Source organism: Colius striatus, chromosome 3 (assembly GCF_028858725.1).
Source record: "Colius striatus isolate bColStr4 chromosome 3, bColStr4.1.hap1, whole genome shotgun sequence".
NCBI lineage: Eukaryota > Metazoa > Chordata > Aves > Coliiformes > Coliidae > Colius > Colius striatus.
The window spans coordinates 53,013,394-53,040,031 of record NC_084761.1 but is presented as its reverse complement, the minus strand read 5'-3'; the positions used below and the strand labels follow the sequence as shown (position 1 = coordinate 53,040,031).

Genomic DNA, 26,638 nt, shown 5'->3' with positions numbered 1-26,638 from the left:
CCCATGAAGCAGAATTGATTCTAGCTTGCTCTCTTGCAGAATTAGCAATAACCAGAGGTAAAGTCTTAAAGGCAGTGCAGTAATATGAACAATTTTTTTTAAAGTGGGAGTTAAGTGTTTTAAAGGCAGAAGATAGGACTCTCCATGCATATGAAGACCCAAACTGCAAGAAATAAGGTTGTGTTTTTCACCCAGTGACTTCTTAATGTAAGACCACACTTGTCTCTGTGTGGTTCCCTGCTGAGAGCTTTGGTCTTGGTAAAATGTTCATCACAGAGGAGCTGTCTCATTATTCTCTTTCCATAGTTAGCATTTCTAGAAGCTGCTTTTCACAACAGAATGATATATTCTGTACCACAACAACCTAATTGTCTTTTAAGTTCTCTGAAGCCACAAATTTCAGGCTGCAAATGACTGGTAATAACAATAATAAGTCACTGTCTTTTCCTAATTACAGGACAGGAAAGAAAGGAAAAGTGTGCCTCTTCAGCCTGTTACTGTGGCATGCCTGTGCATGCATCTTGCCCTGTGTTTCTGCTTTTGTATATGTAGTACTAGGGCATCTCCTGCACTGTAGTTCAGCAGATCAAAAACACCTAGCGAGCCGGCTCTCGGATATGATGGTAGCTACTTTTAACCCAAGTGAGCATGACTGTTCTAGTCACAGTCCGATGTTTTTGCCTAACTGTATAGAAAGCAGGGTCATGGATGCTGCTGCTTGCTTCTAAGGCTTTTTTTCCTGTCATGTGGTGCCATAATAGAGCTTAATGTAACATTTTCCCCAACATATGGTAGAGCTGTCTCAGGTAGCTATATAGATTATATATCACCAGATGCCAGGCTAATGCCTTGTCCTACAAATGCTGAACGAGTCAGAATGTATATAATGAAAAGTAAAACTATGTTATAAAATTTCCTGTATGCTATGATTTTGAGGCTGGAAGGAACCATATGGAAGACATACACTTTTTACTTCGAATCTGCCACTGTTCTTAGAGTGTCCCCGGTCCTGCAAGAGCAGGCTGAGTTGACAAGATGTGCTTGCCTATTGCCTTTCCTCCACAGCAAAAGAATGAAGAGGCAAAGCAAAATATTTAATCCTTTTTCTGCCTGCTTTCTGTAGCTGAACTGTCATGGACTGTTGTGTAATCTATCTAGGTAAGCAAAAAAGAAATTTTGGTTCTGGGATATTTCTGTTCCACCAGGTCTTCAAAATTCTTGAAGTGGTGCACTGTTTGCTGCACCTTAATGAAGTCATTAGTTACTGCTTTGAGAGTAAGAATTTCAATGTGATGCTTTTCTATAGAAGTTTTCACATTCTTCACATACATCTTGAAGTATCCAAAATTAGAATTAGATGGTTTTGGCTTTATCAGTAGAAAAATATCCAGTTGTTCAATTTGGTGAAATATAGTCCATTTGATTGGTTTCATTTAATTTGACAGCAACAGTGTTTAAAATCGATGTTTATGCATTTAACCTCTGGAGAAAGAATGTTAAATCCCTTTTTCCTTTGAGCTACAGTTGCTCAGATTACCTCAGGAAATGCCAAAAGTTTATGTCCTTGGGAGACTACTTTGTTGTACTGTCTAACTAATCATAAAACCCAATCATCAGCAGACAAAAAAAGGAAGGCCAAAATAAAGTTTATTCTTGAAGTGCATTGGTTATTGTTGTGGTCACTGGATCAGCAATGAATTCTGAATCCATCTGTATCTCTCAGATTTTCCTGTGGTTTGTCACACTGCAATAAGTGTCTTTGTTAGCAGAAAGCATTCTTTCATGATCTTGAAGACCCTCTGAATGAATTTTAAGCATGTTGAGACACAGACTGTTATTTTGATGTCCTGGCAATATAATTGGAAAGTGTACTGCATGCATATTTGAATATTTATAAGAATTTAATGCATTTTCCAGTATTCTGCTTAAAAATGCATTGTGGCAAATTACTAGTGTGGCTTCACACTAAATTTTGAGAATATATATTGTTGAATCATGCACTGATTCCCCTAAGGCACTTTGAGTTAAATGTGATTTTTATCTTGTCTGACAAATAGGACCACTAGATGTCTGACATGAATGCCAAACATCATCTCTACTATAGCTGCCGTGAAAGCCAGGAAATTACAAAGGTAGCTCAAAGTTTAAAGATTTGGTTACAGAGAGCTGATAGAGGTTTTGTGTCTTTACTAACTTCTACAAAATACATAGTTGCCGATATTGCTGTGGGAATCTGCTATAGACCTCCCAATCAGAGTAGTGAAGTAGGTGAAACATTCTATAAGCATTTGAAAGAAATCTCCTGGTCACTTGCCATTGCTTCTTGGGGACTTCCAACTTCCCAGGTATCTGCTGGAAATACAGCACAGCAGAGAGGGAACAAGCCAGGAGATTCCTGCAATGTGTGTAGGAAATCTTCCTCACACATCTGATAAGTGTACTGACCAGGGAGGGTGCCCTACTAGACCTCTTGTTTGTGAAGAGAAGGTCTTGTGGAGGATGTGGCAGTTGGAGGCCGCCTGGGGAACAGCAGCCATGAAACTATTAAGTTCTCTATTCACAGAGATGTTAGGAGGCGGGGCAGCAAAACTGACACTTTGGAGTTTGGAAGGGCAGACTTTGACTTATTTAGGAGGTTACTTGATAGAATCCCTTGGGAATCAGTTTTGAAGAGTATAGGAGTCCAGGAAGGCTGGACACTTTTTAAGAAGGAAATCTTAAAGGCCCAGGAACAGGCCATTTCCATGTGCTGTAAGACAAGCCAGAGGCAAAGAGGACTGGCTTAACTGAATAGGGAGAATTGGAATAAAATTAGAAAAAGAAGCAAGTTTATGGTCTCTGGAAGAAGGAGCGGACTACTCACGATGAGTACAGAAACGCTATTAGGTTAGTAGGGAGTTAATTAGAAGGTCAAAAGTTCAGCTACAAGTCAAACTGGCTTTAGAGGTTGTCATGGTTTGACATGACAGCCTTTTCTGGTAAGGGGGAAGGGGCTGCAAAGATGGCTCCTGCAAGAAGTTGCTCACAACTCTCCCCAGCTCAGAGCCAGACCCACTTCTGGGGCTGAGCCAATTAGACGCCTCCACGATCACTTTTTAAGAAGAAGCCGGAAGGGGAGGTGTCTTCCTCCATCTTCTTTCCTTCTTCTGCCCCTTCTTCTCTTCTTCTGGCTGGTGGTGGTGCAAGGAGTAGGAACGGTGAGAGAAACAACCATGCGGACTCCAAGGTCAGTGATGAAAGGGAGGAGGTGTACTGTAGCAGAGACTCCCCTGCATTCTATGGAGAGAACTGGTGAAGCTGAGATTTATTTTCATTTCTTTAAAGACCCCGCATCAGCGGTACAGACTCATTCTGATAATGAGCCCGCATCAGGGGCAGAAACTCATTTTGCTAAAGCTGACCCCGGACCAGGGGCAGCGATTCACTTCATTAAAGGCCCTGAGCCAGGGACAGTGATTTTGGCCGGAGGAGGCCTTGTCCCGAAGGAGGGGCCCTTTATCACTATGGCCGGAGGAGGCCTTGTCCCGAGAGAGGGACCTTGCAACCGCGGTGAAGAATCCACGTCAGAGATATTCACCAAGGACTGTGTCCCGTGTGAGGGAACCTGTATCGGCAGAAGCCGCAGCTGCTGGGAACAACCCACACCAGAGAAGTTTGTTAAGGACTGTGTTCCGGGGGAGGAACCCCGTGTTGGAGCAGGGGAAGAATGCCAGGAGTCATCCTCATCTGAGAAGACAGAAGCGGCAGAGCCCATCTGTGAGAGACTGACCACATCCCCCACTCCCTGCCCCCCTGAGCTGTTGCGGGGGGAGGAGGTAGAGATATCGGGAGCAGTGAGCTGGGCCCGGGAAGAAAGGAGGGATGGGGGAGGGAGATCTTAAAGTGCTGGTTGTAATTTTCTCATCATCCTACTCCCTTTTTGCTTTTATTCTGTTCTGTTTCTTGTAGAATAAACTTTCCTACTTTCCTCTCTAAGTCGAGTACTGGAGTCTGTTTTGCCCAGAACCATAATTGGCAGCGAGCCCTCCCTGCCCTTGTCTCAATCCACAACAATCTTGCTTATCTTTTTACTCCCATTTTGCTGGGTCCTCCACCATCTTAACGAGGGTGGGGGTGAATGGGGGCATCGAGCGAGAAACTGTCGTGGTGCTGTTGTGCTAGCTGGGCCAAACCACGACATTATTGGCGCCCAACGTGGGGCCCCGAGTCTGTGGGACTTGGAGCATTACAGATTAAATTTGAGACAAGGATACTAATTGGGAGTGGTAACGGGCAAAACATGAACTGTACTGCTGACTATTGAGGTTTTAAGTGCTTCTACCTTTGGTGAAGGGACGAGGGGTGGATTTTTAACACCTCCTTAAAAAGCAATTCGTGAAGGCGAGGGGTGGAATGTCATGGTTTGACATGACAGCCTTTTCTGGTAAGGGGGAAGGGGCTGCAAAGATGGCTCCTGCAAGAAGTTGCTCACAACTCTCCCCAGCTCAGAGCCAGACCCACTTCTGGGGCTGAGCCAATTAGACGCCTCCACGATCACTTTTTAAGAAGAAGCCGGAAGGGGAGGTGTCTTCCTCCATCTTCTTTCCTTCTTCTGCCCCTTCTTCTCTTCTTCTGGCTGGTGGTGGTGCAAGGAGTAGGAACGGTGAGAGAAACAACCATGCGGACTCCAAGGTCAGTGATGAAAGGGAGGAGGTGTACTGTAGCAGAGACTCCCCTGCATTCTATGGAGAGAACTGGTGAAGCTGAGATTTATTTTCATTTCTTTAAAGACCCCGCATCAGCGGTACAGACTCATTCTGATAATGAGCCCGCATCAGGGGCAGAAACTCATTTTGCTAAAGCTGACCCCGGACCAGGGGCAGCGATTCACTTCATTAAAGGCCCTGAGCCAGGGACAGTGATTTTGGCCGGAGGAGGCCTTGTCCCGAAGGAGGGGCCCTTTATCACTATGGCCGGAGGAGGCCTTGTCCCGAGAGAGGGACCTTGCAACCGCGGTGAAGAATCCACGTCAGAGATATTCACCAAGGACTGTGTCCCGTGTGAGGGAACCTGTATCGGCAGAAGCCGCAGCTGCTGGGAACAACCCACACCAGAGAAGTTTGTTAAGGACTGTGTTCCGGGGGAGGAACCCCGTGTTGGAGCAGGGGAAGAATGCCAGGAGTCATCCTCATCTGAGAAGACAGAAGCGGCAGAGCCCATCTGTGAGAGACTGACCACATCCCCCACTCCCTGCCCCCCTGAGCTGTTGCGGGGGGAGGAGGTAGAGATATCGGGAGCAGTGAGCTGGGCCCGGGAAGAAAGGAGGGATGGGGGAGGGAGATCTTAAAGTGCTGGTTGTAATTTTCTCATCATCCTACTCCCTTTTTGCTTTTATTCTGTTCTGTTTCTTGTAGAATAAACTTTCCTACTTTCCTCTCTAAGTCGAGTACTGGAGTCTGTTTTGCCCAGAACCATAATTGGCAGCGAGCCCTCCCTGCCCTTGTCTCAATCCACAACAATCTTGCTTATCTTTTTACTCCCATTTTGCTGGGTCCTCCACCATCTTAACGAGGGTGGGGGTGAATGGGGGCATCGAGCGAGAAACTGTCGTGGTGCTGTTGTGCTAGCTGGGCCAAACCACGACAGAGGTAAAGGGTAATAAGAAGAGTTTCTAACAATACATTAGCAATAAAAGAAAGACCAGGGAGAGCGTCCATCCCCTATTAGATCCAGAAGGAAAATTTGTAATAAAAGATGAGGATAAAGCTGAGGTGCTTAATGCCTTCATTATCTCAGTCTTTAGTAATAGGAGCATTTCCACTGGGGAAAGAGGAACGGGACGACAGGGAGATAGCTTCTGCCGTTTGTCCCTCCTCAGGACAGGTGGGCTCCACATCAGTCCTCCCTGCAGGTCCGTGGGGTAACTCACACACACAGCAGCCCTGCACGGGCTGCTCTGACGTACGTTTATTCCAAAGGCTACAGCTCGTCTCTGCCTCTCGTGTGGGGCTGCTCTGCGGCGCGCAGGCTCTCCAGCACGGCCTGGGCCATGGCCGTCTCCCCACACAGTCCCTCGCCCGTCTGGGCTCGCTCACATGGAGCTGCTGGTAACTCTCAGTCCTGCCGTGGATCTCCATAGGTTGCAGGGGCACAGCTTGCATTCTCGCTATGGCTTGTGGAGAGATCTCTGGTCTATTGCTTCTCCTTACTTCCTTCCTCCTTCTCTGGCTGAAGGGTCCGTGTGGTTGCCTCCATCTTGTATCACTCATACATCTCCTCCCAGCACTTCAAATTCCCAAAGGGTTTTCAAGGGATTTTTATCACCTCAGAATAAGTGAAAGTGTTCTTCCTGGTGCTCAAAGATAGAGAAGATGCTGGAAAGGATAAGACAAAACAGTATTAGTGCTCTCTAGGACATAATTACGTTTCCTTATTTCATCTTTTACCTGTCTGAAAGCACCTGATGATCTTTGACTGTGTGCTTCGGGTTATAATTTACTTATACAATTTATGAAATAAAAAACATACTGTGTTCTGCTGTATTGCAGCAGTGTGCTTCCCTAAATTTTTAAGTATTTATGTTAATTTCTTCTAGACAAGCCATTTCAGAGTGCTCTAAAAGGCTAATGATTTATTGGTGGGTTTATGTCTTAATTTATAAATCCTTAATTTGCTTGCAAAGGACAATTGAATGACTGTCTCTCACAGAACAATTAACAAGTATGAGCTTTGGATAATTGTTGTGGACTGTTGTGAACATCCCTGTGGCTTGGATGTAATTCTCATTGCTGAGACTGAAGTCTTCACTCAAACAAAGCTTTCTTTAATTTCATAAATGCTTTCACCACAAAAAAAGATAGGACAAGGTTCCTGCCGTGTTCATTTGTTATATCTGTACTAACACTTCAGGTAATAAATGTTAGATGTGGGTTGCTGTAGTAATATACTGAGTATTTTAAAATTGGTCATAATTACCTGATACTACTAAGACTTATCTTAGCAGTCAGAGGAGAATATATTTGGAGACAGATATTCTCATTCGTCAGTTAAGGGATGAAACAATATATATCTTGAAGCAAGGTATATCCAAAGTGCTGTATTTCCAGACACATCATTGCATGTTCTTTTCAAAGAATTACCTGTTTTTATAAAATGTGAATGCTAGCAGCTTGCAAATTCAGCAGATCTTAGAATTTACTATTAAAAGTTATTTTTCGTGGAAACCTGTGATCACACAGTGGATACTTGCTTCCTAGATATTTTCCACAGACACTTCCTGTTGCTCCTGAGATTTATATTTGGAGGTTTAAACCCTGTTTGTGTGGAGATTTTATGTGGGGACTTTCCTGTATACTTCTAGGAATTATTTACCTGATCTCCGCTCTTGGCCACCTGGCGCACCCTGCGCTCTCTCTGAGTGTTTCTGCACGGGACGGGGGTGGCCTTCCCTCAGCCACCACTGCCACCATCACAGTGAACATCCTTCACACTGCCTCAGCCCCTGCCGTGTTTGAGAGAAGACGGTACACTTTTTCTGTTCCCGAAGATGCACCTGAAGACAGCCCAGTTGGCACCATAAAGGCCAGAGAGCCTCCAGGTAAGCTGCATGCTCAGCCAGAGATTGCATTGCATTTTTGTTGTGACCATTAGTTGGAAATATCTGCAGAGAATTTTTTTTTTAAACTTTGATGTTATTTATTCAATCTGTCAAGCATTAAATAATATTTACTGTTGGTATTTACAGCAACTGCTTTATAAGGATGCTCTTTTGAACAAATGGAGATTCATGGTATTCCCCTTGGTGGTCTGTGGGGATTGGCAACTGCCTCCCTTCCAGATGGGTTTCTATAATTGTAAATGGAGAGATGTGAAGCATGTGTGAAAGTGTACGGAAGGATCTGTGTGATGGTGTGGCTCATGTTAAACCATTAGCCATGCAAGACAAATCTCAGAGCAATACTTATGAGCAGAGAATATTCAGCAGTTTCAGAGAATCTATATGAAGTGCTGCTGCACACCCCACCCCCCACCACAAACAAGCAAACAAAACCAACCACTCCTGCTCCCTATTTTACCAGATTAAGTGGTGAAGTCCAGATGAATGCTTACAGGACTGTTCAAAAAATATATAAAATCCACTTGTTCTCTTGATGGAAATTGATTAGCTCCTGCCAGGCTTTAGTTATAAAAGACCCTCTCTTGAAAGCTGTATATTTGGTTCCTTTGGGTCCTCATACCAGCTTGATGATGGATCTGTACATGTAAGGTGGTAGAGGCAGAGGTTTAGTTCGGTTAGTCAGGTCCTCCCATTTTCCTCCTTTTGGAAGGACAGTGTATTGACCACTGTTCTGAGGGTAACACCTATGTGGAGGCCTTGGTAATAAGTCTGAACCTTTAGATAGCCTTTGCTTTAGGTAGTATCTGATGTATAAGGGTCATCCATGAACAGTAAGTTCAATAAAATGTAGTTCTTTAAGAGAACTGCCACCTATTTCAGTGCTTGCTGGAGTGAATGCCTATATATAGTGGAGTTACTCCCACAGGACAAATTTATAGGAGTGTTTTTCCTGCATTTTAGGTCAGGGGGAAAAAAAAGAGGCTATTATACTATTTTCTCTATAGACTTTTATAACACCAATGAGATGAAAATCAAATGATGCACAAGTGAAAAAATTGCATACAGTCAGGTCAAGCTTGTGCAGCATTTTTTACTGAAGGCTCCAGGGATAGGAAAAAGAAAACATAAAAAGCCCCAGAAAGTCAAACATCTGTGTAGCTTACATTTATTCCACTGAATTCCACAGCGTGCATTCTTTACAGATGTTCTTACCAACCTTTAATATTCTTCTACATTTTTTGTTTTTATTTCCATTTCTAGATTCTTCAGAAGTGGTTTCTTACAGGATTTCCTCTGGTGATCCACATAGAAGATTCTCTATTGACCCCCAGTTTGGTATCATCCGCACCAAAAAACAGCTTGACCATGAAACTCAGTCTGTTGTGGTGCTCACTGTTCAGTCACAGCTGGGCAACTCCCCTGTCTACAGTAGCACCCAAGTCAACATATCTGTCATAGATGTTAATGACAATCCTCCAGTATTTCTTACCAAATCTGATAAGGTAACTATTTCACATACTCAGCCTCCTGGCACAGCTGTCTACATTGCTCATGCAGAAGACAAAGACAGTGGCCTAAATGGGGCAATCAAATATAGTATTGCAAGTGAGGAGTCAAATGCATTTAGCATTGATCCAAGCCTCGGAGTGGTAAATCTCACCAGGACAGTGTTTGCAGATAAGGATCAGGAATATACTCTACACATAGCAGCTCAAGACTGTGGAAATCCTTCTCTGACTTCCCTGCTGATGTTGACAGTGGTTATTGAAGAGCAGAAGATGGGCCCTACTTTGGCTTTTCAAAACTTGATGTATCAAGTAGAAATCAGTGAAGCTACCATTCCAGGTGCCCGGATCCTTCAGGTTCAAGCCCACTCACTTGATCCACACAGCATTGCCTCCAAGCTGACATATTCCTTAGAGCCTAGCACAGATTCGGTTGCATTTAGAATCAGTTCTGATACTGGCTGGATTTACCTTCGGAAACGTTTGAACTACGAATGTGCACAGGTACTAAGTTTTAGAGCCTTGGTCAGCACCTCTGAAGATGATAACCTCATGCAAAATGCAAGTGCGTCAGTAATAGTTAATGTCCTGGATGAAAATGATAATTCTCCCATGTTTATGCATGAAAGCTACTTCTTTGAAACAGAGGAAAATCCAATTCCCAGGGGTGTGGTTGGCACCATTACAGCTGTTGACAAAGACTCGGGAAGAAATGGACAACTTGCCTATTTCCTCTTGTCTGATGGGAAGTATTTCAAGATGAATTCCAACACAGGTAGCATTTTACGATTTGTAATCTGCCTAAATGTTGCTTTTGGAAAGCAGACTTTCCTAAGGGAATGGAAGTGTAAAGCTTTCAGGAGTAGCTGTGAATCTCTTGAGTTGATACGTGAATATTCTAACTCAGAGCTTCACAATTTAGGGAATGAAATAAATAAATCTACTACATGTTCATGAAGAATGATCTCTAACCCTTAGGATTTTATTTTTTCATTACTTCATTCTGGTCACCCGATCATAAGTTCCAATGTTTGACAGCAACAAATTAAAAACCAGGAGTCTGAAATTATAGCTTCAGTAGTTCATATGAGGAACTTAATTGCCTGTGATTAAATACAGTTGAAAAGTGCAGATCAGATATAAATAACTGTAAAGGTAGCTATGACATTTGACAATTACAGTGGTTTAAAATATTTGTGAAAACTTCTGTAAGTTCCATGAAAACTGAGTTCCTGTTGTACGTGGCACAGACACCAAATTTACTGAGAGAAATTTTTCACAGCACAAGGTGTACTCTGCAGTTAATTGCAAATGCCTTTAGTAACAGATACTACCTCCACACAGTAGAACACCACAGAACACAGCATGGAGAGCCCAGAGGAAGAGAATCCTGTAAGGAGTACAGGCACTGAAAATAATCCAGTTACCAAAATCATATGTAGCGAGCAAAGATCTGCTGTTTAAACTTCCTGTTCCCAGGTGTCCCATCCTCGTGGGGAGTGAGTAAGCTGTCCCAGCCTACTGTCTGTATGAATCTCAAACCAAAACTGTCATTTTGGAGCAGATTCCTATTCAGTACATTTATGGAAATTGAAAAGCAAAGAGAATACTAGATGTTAACCGAGAAGATCTTAAAGTAATATATGGTTATTTATGTGAAGGACTTTGGTCAACCACAAATCTACAGTTAATGTTGAGTATGGTTGAGTGGATGGAGAGATTAGACCTGATTTATTCACTGGGTTTACCAGAATGTATAGAAGATATTGCCTAAACCAAGACATTTGTTAACAGTTAAAACCCTGTGCTCATATATATGTGTCCTGAAGTGTGATGAAGAAGAGTCCAGATGGATTTCTTAAGAAGGTCAGCACGTTGGTTCATGCTGTTTTATACTTAGCTTCAGGACACTCACTATATAGTAAAGGTTATAATATGGTACTAAAGTACAAGTGCCAACTGTGAAGAACAGGATACTTTTATGGAATGGAGCTTGGAAAGCTGATGTTTTAATGTCAGCAGTAAGGTGTATAGATGACATGAATCATTATTTCATGTTATGTAGTTGCATGTAGTAGGATAGTTCTAACATATGGTAAATATCTAACTCCCTTTCACCTTCATTTTCTTTGTCCTATCAGGTGAAATCATAAACTGGGTTGCACTAGACCGTGAAAAACAAGCTCACCACCAGCTGACTGTGCTAGTGACCGACCATGGGTCACCACAGCTTAATTCCACAGCAACTGTGTACATCACAGTGAGGGACCTCAATGACAACAGGCCTCTTTTCCCTCAGGTGGCCCCTGGGCAGGAGCTGCACCTCAAGGTAGGGGCTGCACCATCTCAAGGTGGGGGCTGCACCTCAGGGTGGGGACTGCACCATTTCAAGGTGGGGGCTGCACCATCTCAAGGTGCGGGCTGCGTCATCTCAGGGTGGGTGCTGCTGGAGTATGCACTGCCTTGCTCAGAGCACCACCCTGTGGCAGGAGCCCAAACCCCCCGTGCAGTGAAACACTAACAGTAGGACACCAAAAGAGAAACATAACCCTTTTGGGAATGTCAGAATTTATCTCTTTACAACACTTTATACCCTGTAGACTGTTAGATGTAAAGGATTGTAGTGGGTCTGGGATGGTACAAGGATATACATGTATGATTTTATTTATGGATGCAGTAGAATCTCTTTTAATTTCTGCCCTCTGAGTCTTCTGTGTTAAAGATATTTGAATTAGCAGTATATGCAGACTATAACAGAGGATTACTAGAACTGCGCTATTTTACTGGTTCCTGAAATTTTCTTTGCACTTGCTCTAAGTATTACCAAAATAAAAGAATAAAGAACAACAGCTAAACTCTTGTATTATGGCAAGGAATTTATTTTAAGGCTTACTGTTATCTATATGTAATTTTTAATTTTTTTATAAACTGTTTGATGACAGGTTTTGGAAGGGCAGCCATCAGGGACACTTATTACCACTGTCTTTGCGAAAGACTTTGATTCTGGAAACAATGGTGTTGTATTATATTCAATACAATCAGGTAAGAATCTAAAATGTTATTCAAAAGAGAAGATACATAGAAAGAACCAAAGTTGTAGAGGTGCCACGTATACATACAGGATTTTATGTCTATTTTGTGTCTGTTAGAATAAAGGTACCTGTGTAAATAGGAATCGGGACCATCATATGTCTTATGAAGCATCTAAGGAGCTGCAAGCAGCTACCTTTTCTCCCTTGCCCATCTGCTCCATTTTCCCAGAGGTTTAGGTTGCTTGTGTGGCTGGCCAGAGAACATTCAAACAGCACTCAGAAGAGATTAGGACTGTGATCTTGTACTGTACAGTTTAGTGTTTCAGACATTTTTTTTAACATCTAAGAGGAAAGACGATCTCCCTTTTCCCATGACCAACTGAAAATTTTCCTGCTAAAAGAATGATTCATGACAATCTGAGACAGGAATCACAAGGATCAGCAAATAATCTGAGCAAACAGTGGGGCTTGTGGTTTTTAGCTCATGTTTCACCCTTTGTTTAGCACTGTGTTAGCCTAACATAACATGGCCGCTTAGAAACACTTTTCAGTTTTCCCCATAATCCCTACATGTAGTAGTTCACTTCTGGGGTAAGCTATAGGATCCGGTTTTGTTTGCAGTAAAATCAATATCAGAACACTCCTAAATTAGGAGTGGGACTGAGATATTAATACTAGTAAGAGACATAGATGTGATCTCTGTGCTTGCCACATGTCCCTTGCTACACTTTTATGCAAGAGAACTCCATCTGAAAATATGTCTGTTCTTCCTGCTTGTTCCACTGTTGATTCAAAACAGCAAGAGGAGTCAAGGACAGAACTATTTATTTTATTTTGATACCTGCTCTGTTCTGCCACCTTAATGTCATCAATACTTTTTAAGCTTGGTATTTGAAATCTGTGGTAATTTGCACATAGAGCATAGTATTTCAACAGAAAATAAAACATTTCCCATATTTTCATCTTTTCAGTGCATTCCCTCAGGTGTTCTTTTCTGTGTAGGCAGAGCTCAAATGTGGGATTCTGTTGGTTTAAACTCATTGCAATTATTTGTTAGTTACTGCAGAGTAAAGAAAATACTGCAAAACTACATTACTCTTCAGTCTTAAAAAGTAAGGGAATCTGCAGCCTTTTCTTACCAAGGCTGACGTTACCAAAAGATTCCTGTAGATTATGTTATACTGTATCTTTATGTACCCTTTGACTTCTGTGGAGTAATAGAAGGGCTTTAAGATCCAAATCTATAAGGGCCAGAGAACTAACTCTGCTCTCTTGTACCAAGAGATGCTTAAAAAAAATTTAGACGTTTAACAACTTCACTGAAAATTTTGCATTTGAAATATGTGTAGATAATAAAAGGCTGTAGGGTCGGTTTCAGTCCATACTGTTATTCTCTTAATTTGAATACAAGTGATTGCCTCTTCCAGAGGGAACTGTAGAAAATTCTAGGCTTCTGCTTTGTGAATAATAGTATTTTGTACAAGGTGATTCCCCTGAAGAAAAAAGGGAATGAGTAGTACCCAACCCTTTGTTTGAAGAGTGATGGCCAGGCAACATGGTAAGTGTTCTTCAGGGATCTCTGCCTGTTTATATATCTAACTATGTCCCCTCCCTTCAGACAGCACATTGGATTTTCTTACTGGCTTCACTGTAGAGCCCCAGAGGGGAGTAAGTAAGAGTTCAAATTATAAAAATGACTAGCAACACAAAATGCAACTGATCTTGCAAATGCTGTCCCTGGAAAGAGCAAAAGGATAAAAACAGCAGCAAAAAACACCCCACAAAAAGAGCCCTCCTAGCCTTGGAACTAGATATTTTCCTGATAAACAAATCCAGAAACAGCTGAGCTTCTCTGACACTAATTTCTGTTGTTGTTGTTAGTTGGCTCACAGCCTTTAACATCTGGTCTTCTGTTTCATGGTGAAGTTCCTGCCTGGTTTCTATTTAAAATTGTATTTTCTCGTTCTCTGGGACATTATTCAGTACTAAAATATGAAGCAGCGTGATCTGATTTACAGCCATATTTGTTAAACAAAAAGAGGAGGACTCTCTCCTCTTAAGTAATTAATTGGAGGATTGCATGCAGACCTGTACTCTTTTCAGTAGTTGAAGGACTGCCACAAGATTAAGAGTTGTGTTGGTGTCAGCTGTTACGCTTGTAAGAATCACTGAGTAATTTTTAGTATTCTCGAAACATTAAAGAAATGCCAAGATAGCAGCAGCAGATTAAGCTGTACAGGAGGGCTAATGACGAATGCCAACAAATTACATACGGAAGAATCTGTAAAAGAACTATGAGGTTTACCCAACAGATGAGTTTTAGCCTTCAGAGAAGTGCTTCCTCGAAAATGTCCCTCTCTCTTCCCAGAAAATCAAAACAAATCGTCTTTAAACATTTATGTCTATGGAAATGCATGATCATATGGCCATGCCTCCACTTTTGTGTTACTGCTGGAAGAGTAACCTAATTCAGAGGGAGCTGAATCCCAGCTGTGTGTACTGTTACTGATGCTGACAATTGCAGAGTGATTTGCCTGGTCTTCCTTGTGACTGTCAATAGGCTACAGTATAGCATTTATAGCAAAAAATAGTGTGAATTTATAGTTCATCATAAACAATTTCTCTGTGTATTTAGACTAGCATTGGCAAAGTAGAGGCTTTTACGATTCTATTTGGACCAGTTCTGTGGATGCATGAGCACTTGATCACCAGATTGCTAGGGGAAGCCTAGTTTACACTGTTAACACAGTGAGTGTTGCATGTGTGTCTGGTGATAAGTATTTGTTCTCAAGGGTGATTTGTAAGCAATGTGCAGGGACCATTCCTAGACTTGCAGAGGGCTGTGTTTCTACAGCAGCCCTGTGGTTTTTAAGCTGTTTGGGAGTCATGGCATTGCCACCTTCTTTTCTGTTAAGATAAACAACTTTTCTATCATCTCAAAGGAGAATGAGATGACCAAGGCTCTAAGTATTTTAAAACCTAGGAAAGATATAGTTCTTCAGGAAATTAGTTAAGATATGTAGCCAACTATCAGTGCATACTGAGGTCAAGCATACCTGAGAAAACTCTGCTGTCACTTTGTATATGCATTCTGAGCCATTTTGCCTAAATGCCAAATCCTGGAAGGCTTGAGTGTTCTGCCAAAATTCACAGCCATACGTTGTCTGGGATTTCTCAGACCATCATTGTTTGTCCAAAACTGCAGTTTCTGTGAATGTATGTTGAGAAAGTGTCTGGGCTTTTGAGAACCTTAGGTAAATGAAAGCCTGGCCAACAGGTTGAACAATGCAGAGGTGAAAAATGTAAGTGAAAAAGCTTATCAGTTTATTGGCAGGTTAGGGTAGAGTTGCATACACAAGAGGAGACTGAGGTCATTAAGGTCTAGTTATCAAGAGATGTATTTGTTTCTCTTTCGTGCTTTATCTGTTCTTCTCAGTTTCCTTCTTTCTCTTACGTTTCTCCTACTTTCTTCCTTTTCTCTTTATCCAAAAAGGGACATCTCTAGGGCTGTACTGGTTTTCTGTGGCCAGGTTTTGGTAGTGGGGGGCTACAGGAGTGGGTTCTTTAAAAAAAGAACTGCTAGAAGCTTCCCCTGTAGCTGACAGGGCCAGTGCCAGTGGGCTCTGAGATGGACCCGTAGCTGACCCAGGCCTGGCCAATTAGTGACTGAGGTAACATCTCTGTGAATAATATATCTGAGAAGGGGAAGAAGTTGCCGCACAGTTGCTAGACGGCAGCAGTGGCAGAAGAGAATAATGAGAGAAAAACATCTCTGCAGACACCAAGGTCAGTAGAGAAGGAGAGGGAGGAGGATGCTTAGGCCCTGAAAGAAAGTTTCCCCTGTGAACTGTGGTGAAGACCACGGTGAGGCAGCTGTGCCCCTGCAGTCCATGGAGGCCACCGGGAAGCAGAGATCCACTTGCAGCCTGTGGAGGAGCCCATGCTGGAGCAAGCGGATACCCACAGGAGGCTGTGACTCTGTGGGAAACTCACACTAGAGCAAGTTCCTGGCAGGACCTGGGAGCCCATGGGGAGAGAGAAGCCCAAGCCAGAGCAGGCTTGCTGTCAGGACTTGTGATCCTGTGAGGGACTCAGGCTGGAGCAGTTGGTACCTGAAGGACTGTTCTCCCCATGGAGAGGAGCTGCCCCCGTGGGAGGCCCCATGCCAGAGCAGTTCATGAGCAACTGTAGCTCATGGGAAGGACCCACGCTGGAGAGGTTCATGGAGGACTGTCTCCTGTGGGAGGGACCCCACAGTGTAGCAGTGGGAAGTGTGAGGAGGCCTCCCCTTGAGAAGCAGCAGCAGCAGCAGCAAAGTCCATCTGTAATGAACTGACCACAACCCCCATTCCCCATCCCCTGCGCTACTGATGGGGAATGAGATAGAGTCCTGGGAAGAAGGGGTTGGGGAAGGTGTTTTAAGATTCAGGGTTTTTATTTCTCATTTCCCTGCTCTGTTCTGATTGTTCATTAATAAATCAAATAAGTTCTCCCTAAGTTGAGTCTGTTTTGCCCATTTTGCTAATTGCTGAGTGATCTCCCTGTCCTTATCTTCGTGACTCACAACTCTTGTTGTATTTCTCTCTCCCCCTGTACAGTTGAGGAAAGAGAGTGATAGAACGACTTGGTGGACACCTGGCATCCAGACAGGGCTAAACCACCACAAAGCTGTATAATATAAGCAACAATTGCCTAATTCAGGTGACTTATGGAAATGAAAACTAAGCAAATGTTTCTGGAAGTGCTGGGAGCTTGAGCTTTTAGAGGAATGACTGACATGCTCTTTGTAAAACTTACAACTGCCTTTTCTCTTATCCTTCACTTCCAAAAAAATGAAAAGGAGGATTTGGAGTGTATTTAGAAAGTGAGCAAGCTACCACTTACACACACTTGGCCTCAATATTCTTGGGCAAAGGTATTAAAAAGTGATGTATCTCCTCTCTTAGTACTTGTCATCCAGTAAAGCTGTTGAAAAGCAAGATCTGTCCTTACGTAGGTTTTTGAAATTCAGAAACAGAATAAGTTCTTTTAGCTACAAAATGCAGTCTAGAAGTTTGATTAATGTGGCTATAAATGAAGGTAAATCCATTTCATAGGTAGTTTTCTTCTTGAAGGTTTTTTGAGTTGTAATCAAATGGATACACTTCGAAATTGTCCATGAATAAGCTAAAAAAGAGATTGATAAAAGTACCGGAAAAATAGAAATAAGATGTTTCAGTTTTTATAGTCTTTATAGAGCAGTACCAAGTTAAAAAGATGAAAATGAGAAATGCTTTCAAAATGGAAGTCCTAAGGTGTTCATATCTCTTTTCAACGTTATCACTTTTCTATTACTTCTGTCACCATCAAAATATATACAAAATTTACCATTTCATGCAACATTTGAATTTTAGTGGAACTGTAGTCTCTAGAGAGTAACACTAGTGGTAATTTCTGACCAACTCTTTTATTTTATTTGAAAATGTAGATTCTGATGATTCCTTTATCCTATCAAATAAGCGTCAACCCTTCAGAAGCTCTGTGGACTGACACCTATTTCAATTCAGCTTAGTTATCTGTGTTCTACTTCAAACAGACAAACAAGTATTGGTTTTCATGCAAAGAGGTACTGGTGGTCCTCATCACTGCTGAAGCAAGGGTGAATCCGCATAGCCTCATGCTCAGACTGCAGTTAAACACCTGCAATATCTTTGTGCTCTAATTTATTTTTTAAAACTTATTTTTTACTTTTGGTCGAATTTGTTAACTGTAGCTCCATTTTAGTAGAAAAATGAAGGACATAGTTTTCATGTGCTCATGTTTACTGTTTTCTTTTTCTTCTTAGTTCTTCCTCACAGTTATTTTACATGTTGGTTTTAGCAAAATGTGTAAAATATCTGCATGTGATTCACATTATGTGTTCTGTTTTTCATATCTCCTCTGCCTTTTGCCTAGCTGGGATTTTGTGTCATGAAACATTATATGGAACAAAATAGTATGTGTATGAATGTCAGCATGCTGTTGGGACCTAAACCAGGAAAGTAACCAAAAGCTATTTATGAGAACAATATTGTAGCAGCATTAATGTTTTGAAACTATCATGCAAAACCCAGAATGCAGGACTGTCTCATATTATATATTTTTCTCTACAATTGGTTTCCTTTTGTTGGCAATTTCCTCGTTACGTTCCAGACTGCAAGAGTCACCCAGAAGGGATTCATGGAGCATTAGGAACCCATAGTCAGTCAAAGGTAGCTGAACAATATTGGGGAAAAAAATCCTACTTGATGGTGATGATAACCTTGTTTTTTACCTAGCCTACCCAATGTTTTTCAAATTGTACAAGTGCAGATATTTTAAAGTTGCAGGTGAGGCGATTGGATACAAAAGTAAACATCTATATGTGCAGTTAACTAATTTGCATGTGCATATTTGGAGAACATAAACAGTTTCATGGTCACTTAGGTGCCTGTGGATATAGAGTTATTTAGGGGTATTTTATGTACTACATCTGCACAGAATTTATTTTTACCACAGTTGCTTACTAGAATAGCAGCTGTAATGCTGCATGACTTTGTTGAGCACACTAGCACACCTTACTAAAAATTCATACAGTAAAATGTTGTTTGCATAATATTTGAAACCAGAAGTAATTAGGACAAATTTGATTTTCGCGATTTCTGGTAAGGTATACCAAGTAACAAATACTGTCTCATTTTATTAAAAACTGGAGACTAATTTGTATTGCACTCCTTGAAAATGGTGGAGGTGGGAGAGTCTCTTTTCCCAGGTAAAAAGTGATAGGATGAGAGAAAACCACCTTAAGTTGTGCCAAGAGAGGTTCAGATTGGATATTAGGAAAAATTTCTTCACTGAAAGAGTTCTCAAGTGCTGAAACAGACTGTCCAGGGAAGTGGTTGAGTCACCATCCTGGAGGTATTTAACAGGTGTGTGGATGTGACACTTAGGGACATGGTTTAATGTTGGACTTGGTAACATTAGGTTAATGGTTAGACTTGGTAATCTTAAGGGTCTTTTCCAACACAAATGATTCTATGATTCTAAGTCATAAAGAGCTATTTACTTGTTTTTGTTTTTTTCTTTGCGACTCTAGAATAAATGTAATACAATATAGCTGCAAGTAGTAATTTTAATTAGAAGCTGCTTGTTACTGATATGCAACTGGTCCTTGATAAAGGATCATAGAATCATAGAATCATAGAATGGTAGGGGTTGGAAGGGACCTTTAGAGATCATCTAGTCCAACCCCCCCTGCAGAAGCAGGTTCACCTAGATCAGGTCACATAGGAACATGTCCAGGCGAGTCTTGAAGACCTCGAAGAAAGGAGACTCCACAACTCCCCTGGGCATGTAGGATCTAGATCTAAACATAATCTTAGGATCTAGATCTAAACATAATTTCCAATATTCACATGTTGCTTTGCAGCAGTTTACTGTAAGATCTTAACTCCTGCTTCAGAGCATAGGCAGGGCAGACAGCATTACTGTAGTTATAGTGTCTTAGGGGTAGATAGGGAACTTTGCGGACCTGTAGTCTGCCAGGGACATGAGCCAACTGTGTATCCAGCGTCACTTACGTGACTCTTCATGCCAATCCAGAGACTTAAGACTTAATTCCTTTTCTGGCCCTGCCTGCCAACTTACTGTTGGAAATAGGACTACCAATCCTGGGTTGTCTGCTGCTCTACTGATGCAAACACCATTGGTGTGAATAACATTGGTACAAAATTGAGCCATTGCATTAGTGCTCAATAGCGTTTCTGTCTGTAGCTTTCTAAATCCAGAGTAAGTGGTTTATACTGTATACTTAATGAAGGAAGAGGAGATGAAGCAAATGAGCCAGAGATGTGAAAGAGTGCAGCAGATTCACTTTCCTCTGGATCCTCCTCTTTCTACTGTTAATTAAAATGTTGATTACTAAAGAGGCACGCTGAAAAGATCTGCAATAACCCATATCCATTTTTTCTCCATAGAAGAGGATATAGGATACTTCCAGATTGATGCTATCAGTGGGGAGTTAAGAACAACCCGATCTCTGTCTCATGCTGAGAGATCAGACTACAGAATGATGGTCACAGCAAGGGACCAGGGGATGCCCTCACTTCAAGGACAGGCTGCTGTTTACATCCAGGTACTGGCTTATGTTGTACTGACAGAACAGTTATGTTAAGATACTTACTTTCTTTGTAAAAAAGAATTTTGGAAGAAGCTAGGGAAATAAGCTGAAGCAAGGAATCTAGTTTCATAATGATAAGCACCTCAGTAATTTTCTTTAGCCCTTTTTCTATTGAGAAAGGAAATGAGATGACAGACTTACTTTGATTTATTAAGAATACACAACAGTATTCTGGGTTGTCTTGCAAATAGGTGATGTTTTTGCTTTACTAGTAGGCCATTATGAACACTGTAAGAGGCAGGCAACATGAAAAGCAAATTTTAGAAGGAGCTGAAAATGAGAGAGAGTAGATTTTTTTTTCTCCACTGTATTACTCTGTTTTTCAAATTCTGTCTCTGTAATGCAGTATAAGGATAGCTCATTGCTTTATGCTGGTTTATATGAGGCTGTTCTGCATGGGAGTGTGAAATCCAGCGCGTGCTCTTTCCAACCTGCTGTTCATTGAGCCACAGTGGGGCTGCTTTGTCCTGATTGCCTGTGTGCTCCTTTATCAATGTTCAATGTCATTGAGGCTGCTTTTTGTGTGTCACCCAAAGATGGTTCATTTTGGATAGCTTGGAAAAATATACTTTGGTCAAGACAAGGCAAATGCAGTTCTTACAGTTTAAGATTCTTTAATTTTAAGGCATTAACTTGAAGCACTGCCACAGTACATAATGAATGAAACCCTGTAATGACATAAACAACCCTCCAAAAACTTCAGCTACCTGTTGGGGAATGGCAAACTGCATAATGTACCATGCTTTCTTTGTCACATCTGTCCCTTTGTAGAAAGACAATTGAAATGCTTCAGAGTAAGGGCAGAGATAGAAGTCTTCTGTCTTTGTACCTCTGTGATTCAGAGGGTGAGATAGAGTCTTGTCCCCTTTATTTTTAACATGAGAATGAAAGACAAGAGTTATACTATGACTGGCCAAGGACTTTTTGAACTCTTACAGAGTATATTGAGTTGGTTTTCTGGCTTTTAGGCATAGTTTGGATAAATAAATATAAATAATAAATAGTTAAACTCTCAGTTAAGGAAAACTATTTTTGTCACACTATTAATAATAACAACAGGAAAATATTGCAGTCTATGTGCTTTTGTTGCAGGTAATCCCACTTCCCAACAGCAGTTCTGTCTTCTTTCAAGATTTCAAGCATTTTGTCATACCTGAAAATTTCAAACCTGCACAAGTGTTGAATTCTCTGAAGTGGCCTGATAGCCATGTAACAACTAACAGGAAGTTGCATTTCAGTATTGCTGAAGATGATGTTCGTTTTGAAATAGACAGCTTGACAGGAGACCTTTTTCTTTCCAAGGAACTTGACTATGAAACAGCTTCGCACTTCCTTTTGCAAGTTCTTATAAAGGATTATAACAATAATCCTCCACAGAATAACACAGCCTTCCTAAGTATCGATGTAGAAGATCAGAATGATCATTCACCATATTTTCAAGATGACTTTGTAGTGATTGGCATAGAAGAAAATGTACCTGTTGGCACTCTGGTTTACACATTCAATGCAAAAGATGGAGATGGCAGTTTTCTGAACAGCAAAATACACTATTCCCTAGAAATGAGTAGTACGGGTGAAAATCCATTTCTTATTCACCCTTTGGATGGCACCTTGACAACAGCTTTTCCACTAGACAGGGAGATTACTCGGTCTGTGATCCTTACAGTGTCTGCAGCAGACCAGGCAATAAATATGACTCATCGCAGGCTTGATTCTCTGGCTGCAAAAATTCTTATTTTAGATGTCAATGACAACAGTCCAAGTTTTACATCTTCACCCCTTTCCTGTGTCGTGGAGGATGTGGAATTGGGCTTCCTTGTGCACCACATCATTGCGAAGGATCCTGATGAGGGAAGAAATGGACAAGTTACATATCACATTCTTGCAGGCAATGAAAACAAAGCATTTGTATTGGATAAAATCACAGGTATTGTAACTTCTGTTCTCTGAAGTTTCTTGTACTTTGCTTCCCACAGTAATACTTGGGAGTGCATACAATGCAATACCATATTACTGTGGTACTCTGCTGTGGTACTCTACGGACTTATCGTCCTCAGGAGTGTTTACTTTGGGCAGAACACCACACCAGCATGGCAGTACTACATACAATAGGCAACCTCAGTGAGACTCAGCTGAAAAAATTTCTGCGTGACATTAATACTGTGTTGTGTAGATGTACCAGAGCTCCTTCCAGTAGCGCATTAAAGAATGCGAGAAGAAAGTGTGTGCAGTGAAATACTTGATCCTGATTTTGGTGTGGTGTGTGTGCACACACATATATTGCCATACATACACACAAGGAACAGCAAGATCAAGATCAGGGAATGTGCCTTACACTTAGGGTGGAACATGTTTGATGGAGTTTCAAAATGCTGATGAATTTCATTCTTCAGGCCTCTGAAATTCTCTGATTCCTAAATGAGTTCTGTGACTATTATGTATTCTGTTCTGTAACATCTGCACACAAATAATAGTTGTATTATTTTCTTTTTCTTACTCTGATCTTAAATCCATTATGTGATACAGCTGACACTGATTTTTTGAGCTCCTAGTTACAAAACTTATGTGCAAAAGAACACAAATATGTAAGTTACATAAAAAGTTAAGCCCAAAGTTAAATGAAAAGAACTCTCTGAACTTCACTTGAATATTCCATTATTCCCATTCTTTTTGATGTCAAAATCAGTATTTCTGGGCCAATTAGCACGCTAAAGGGCATCACGGGTAATGACTGTCTCTGAAGTCTGGAAGCCTTGTAGCCAAGCAGCGACCCAACGTGTACAGTGATGCTACACGAAAGCTATGAGTGCTGGAAAAACTGGAATCCTTATCTGCACCTGAATATTCTTTTTTTACCTTCTCTCTTTATAATAGGGCTTTTAACCACAGCCCAACTTCTGGACCGTGAGATTCAGGAGCACTACAGTTTGACAATAATGGCTGTTGATGAGGGCAGCCCAGCTCTCTCTGCCACACAGGTCATAACCATCATTGTTCTTGATGTGAATGATGAGATCCCAATATTTCTGAAGCAACTTTATGAGACTACAGTTCATGAAAACCAAGATCCTGGGGAGTTTGTCATAAAGGTAGAAGCTGTGGACAGAGATGCAGGTAATATCTGTCCATTTTGCTATTAATTTCATTGTGGACCATAGTGGACCAAAGAAATCTTTCTGCGTGCTGTACTTGCATGTACAGCTGTTTTGCTTTTCCCAGGGTTACATTAAGAGTTTTGAGTTTCAAAACATGGCTTTTCATTACAACCCTCAACCTTTTATTCAGGGCTTGGAGGTGTCCTGACTTCCACACTTCCTGACTTCCTGATATGTATTAAATGTATAATATGAGATTGCATGATGCAGAGTGGCTTAGTGCACTGTAGCTATCATGTACAGATAACCTGCATGCTTTGGTTAGAAGTCAGCAAACAATTTTCAGCTCAGCTGAAGTTAATATTTGAACGTTGCTCTCAGAGCGTTTTGAATAGTTCTAAGCAGTTCACTGGCAAGCGTGCTGGCTTTGTAACAGAAGCAGTGATCTTTTCTGACCAGAGAGTGGCACTGTCACCCAAGATTTTCCAGCTGGTTGAGCTGCGAAGGGATGGTGGAAGCCGCTCTGCATTTCAGATAAGGTTTTCCATACCTAGAGAATGTTAATGCATTGCTTTTCAAACATATGGAGAATGAATGAGTAAGAAAGGGTGGTTCATACACTCTTTGAATAACAGGTAGGATTAAAAGTGTGAGAGGCTTTGCTGAGCAACAAAAAATTGCCTCCAGTTCTTCAACTACCTGCTCTTTTGAAAAATCTAAAATGCACATGATGTTGCAAGTACTCTGTGTGCTGGAGAGAATTTTATCTTAATATCACTCATAGTGTGTACAGTTGGTGTAACATGATGCAGTTACACAGAATCTGTGTCCTGAAGTAAACAAAGTCTGAAAAGAATTAAATATAACAGGACTGCTGCAGTTGGCTCAACTCTGTGAATGACTGGTTTTACTGCAGGTTCATTTTCTGCACAATTTTAGAATTATTTAAGGTTGTACTATCCAGAAAAATAGATGAAACAACAAATTTTTTTAGAAAAATAATTTTCTGTATTCACTGCTATTTGTCATTGTAATGTGGAGCACATATAGGTTACAAAAGACCGAGATGATCTCCATAGAGGTACTAGATAGAAGATTCGTTTTGCCTCAAGTATATTAAGTATTTAAAAATTGGGAATGGGTGGGTGGCCTCTATGAAAGTCTTCAAGACAGCTGAGCAGCATTGCAGTCTACTTCTGTACCTCAGTCTTCCAAACAGCTTCTTTCTTCTGTGGATCATACTATTTTTTGGTTTTGAACAAAAAAAAAGGCAGGATTTTCTTGAATTCCTCTCCCTCCCTTCCTCATTCCTTATATTTATTTATTGTACATCTTGTGGGAAATACAGCAGAAGGGAAGCTTTGGGAGCAATTAGGAGGAGGGAGCAGGGATGGCTTGGCAGGGTGGGGAGGAAGGAAGAGCATTCCAAATGTACTGGGTGGCACAGTGTGCGCCTGCCTGTGCAGACGCTTTGGGCTGGAGCTGTGGCTGATGGTTCCTTCCTGCTTTTTTTCTTTAAGTACATTTTCCAGTAACCACAGTCCTTCTGTTGGGTCTTTTTCTTACATTTGCCTGATTTGGCTTCATGTCATGTGCATGTAACAGTATTGTTCCAAATAAATGCTAAATGCTCATAATGTAAGAAAATAAGATTTATATAGGAATCATATAAATATAGTGTTACTCAATTTCTTACAATTTTTTAATAGAATTTTTGACTATGACAGCTTCTCTAGAGCATGGTGTTCTTTATTTTTATATGATATTTTTTACTTAATTTTTCTCCACTCTTTAAATTGCAGTTCAGATCCCAGTAGTATTTGCATAGTCTCAGTGTAGGACTGTCCTGCTGTCACAGGTTTTTTTTTTCACTTACATATTCCCTGACTGACCACAGGGAGGAATCATTTTTACTGACAATATCAGCCATCATCAGCCTCTTTTATTTATTTTTCTGCATTGTTCCCTATGAATAGAAGAGGGAAAGCAAGCAACTGTCACCTTCTTTGTGACTGACCTAAGCTTTAGTGAAGCTTCCAGTTTAGAAGGTCTGTTTTTGTTTGTGTTTTTTTTTAAATAACTACTGAAAATTTTAGTTGCAATGATTTTCTTTCATGTGGATATCCATGAATGATCTTATTTAGCCAGCTTGCTCCTGCACATTACAAGAGCTGCACTTATTGCAACTTTTTCTCGCCTCACTTTCTCTAAGTTCTCTTACACATCAAACAGTGCGACACGATTAAGTACAAGGGTAAAGACACATATAGTACAGGTAAATGCTAGAAGATGCATGGGAAACAAGATAGCCGCAGTGTATTTAAGACAGGTCAAGGGTTTGTCTTGAGATATGTCTTTGCAGAAGCTCTCAATGTCATTCTCAAGAACAGCATTTAACCAAGGTCTGTTTTTAAGCTGATGTCCACCTTTGTAGTTCAGTAGTGATGTCTGGAGCCTTAGGAAAAAAATCTCAGGTTAATAGGGACTACTGACTTAGAGTTACAAGCCAAGGCCTACAGCATTTCATTAGATATTTTGTCTTGCTCGTGTAACTGGATTATCATGGTCTTAACACTAGTATTATAAAGGTGAGACTTGAGCTTTGATTTGGAGCAGAAGGAACATTCATTCCCATTGTTTTTTCACCAGTGTTGGCACTAGACTTACCCACAGTGTAGTGCCACGGCTGCTGCTTCCAGGAAGCTGTGGGAGTGCAGGGGCTGCCCATTCTGTGCTGGGGAAACAAGCAAAAAGGCTGAAGGTTTCCCCTGGCTGCAGTTCAGACACCAAGCATCCACCTTAATGTTTGGCTTATAGAGAAGGGTCGCCTTGCCACTGGCCAGAGGCAAAGAAGGACCTTAGCTACTCTTCCAGCTTGTAATGCACAGAAACAATAACTTATTTCTCATTTCAATTTGTAATTTCAGCCCAGAAAATGTGACTGGCATTACTGAATAACTATCCAGCAGGCTGGATCAAGTGCAAACGTGCCAGCTGCCGTACTGTGGTGTGTTAATGCGCAGAGTCATCACACTCCTCCCTTGAGCAGGGTGTGCAGCTTTCTGATACTGCTAGATGTACGCTCCTAGCAGCTGGATATGAGAAAGGAGGCAGTAGTTGAATGATGTAGGCAGATCAGATAGTGTGTGTTGGTTACAAACTTTCAACACATTCCTGTTGATTGTCCTTACTACTCTGATTTTCCTCCTTTCTTCTGGAAAGCTGGAAGGATT

At 41.3% G+C, this 26,638-nt stretch overlaps 1 protein-coding gene across 1 annotated transcript in view; it reads left to right on the top strand.

Moving 5' to 3' along the window:
- The window catches only part of DCHS2 (dachsous cadherin-related 2), a 124,061-nt gene that overhangs the window by 64,281 nt on the left and 33,142 nt on the right, over positions 1 to 26,638 (top strand). The window contains exons 4-10 of the mRNA XM_061993199.1: positions 7,340 to 7,576; positions 8,858 to 9,877; positions 11,244 to 11,431; positions 12,045 to 12,144; positions 20,108 to 20,265; positions 21,403 to 22,237; positions 23,185 to 23,424. Coding sequence (XP_061849183.1) covers positions 7,340 to 7,576; positions 8,858 to 9,877; positions 11,244 to 11,431; positions 12,045 to 12,144; positions 20,108 to 20,265; positions 21,403 to 22,237; positions 23,185 to 23,424 — 2,778 coding nt within the window. The remainder of the gene's footprint in view (positions 1 to 7,339; positions 7,577 to 8,857; positions 9,878 to 11,243; positions 11,432 to 12,044; positions 12,145 to 20,107; positions 20,266 to 21,402; positions 22,238 to 23,184; positions 23,425 to 26,638) is intronic.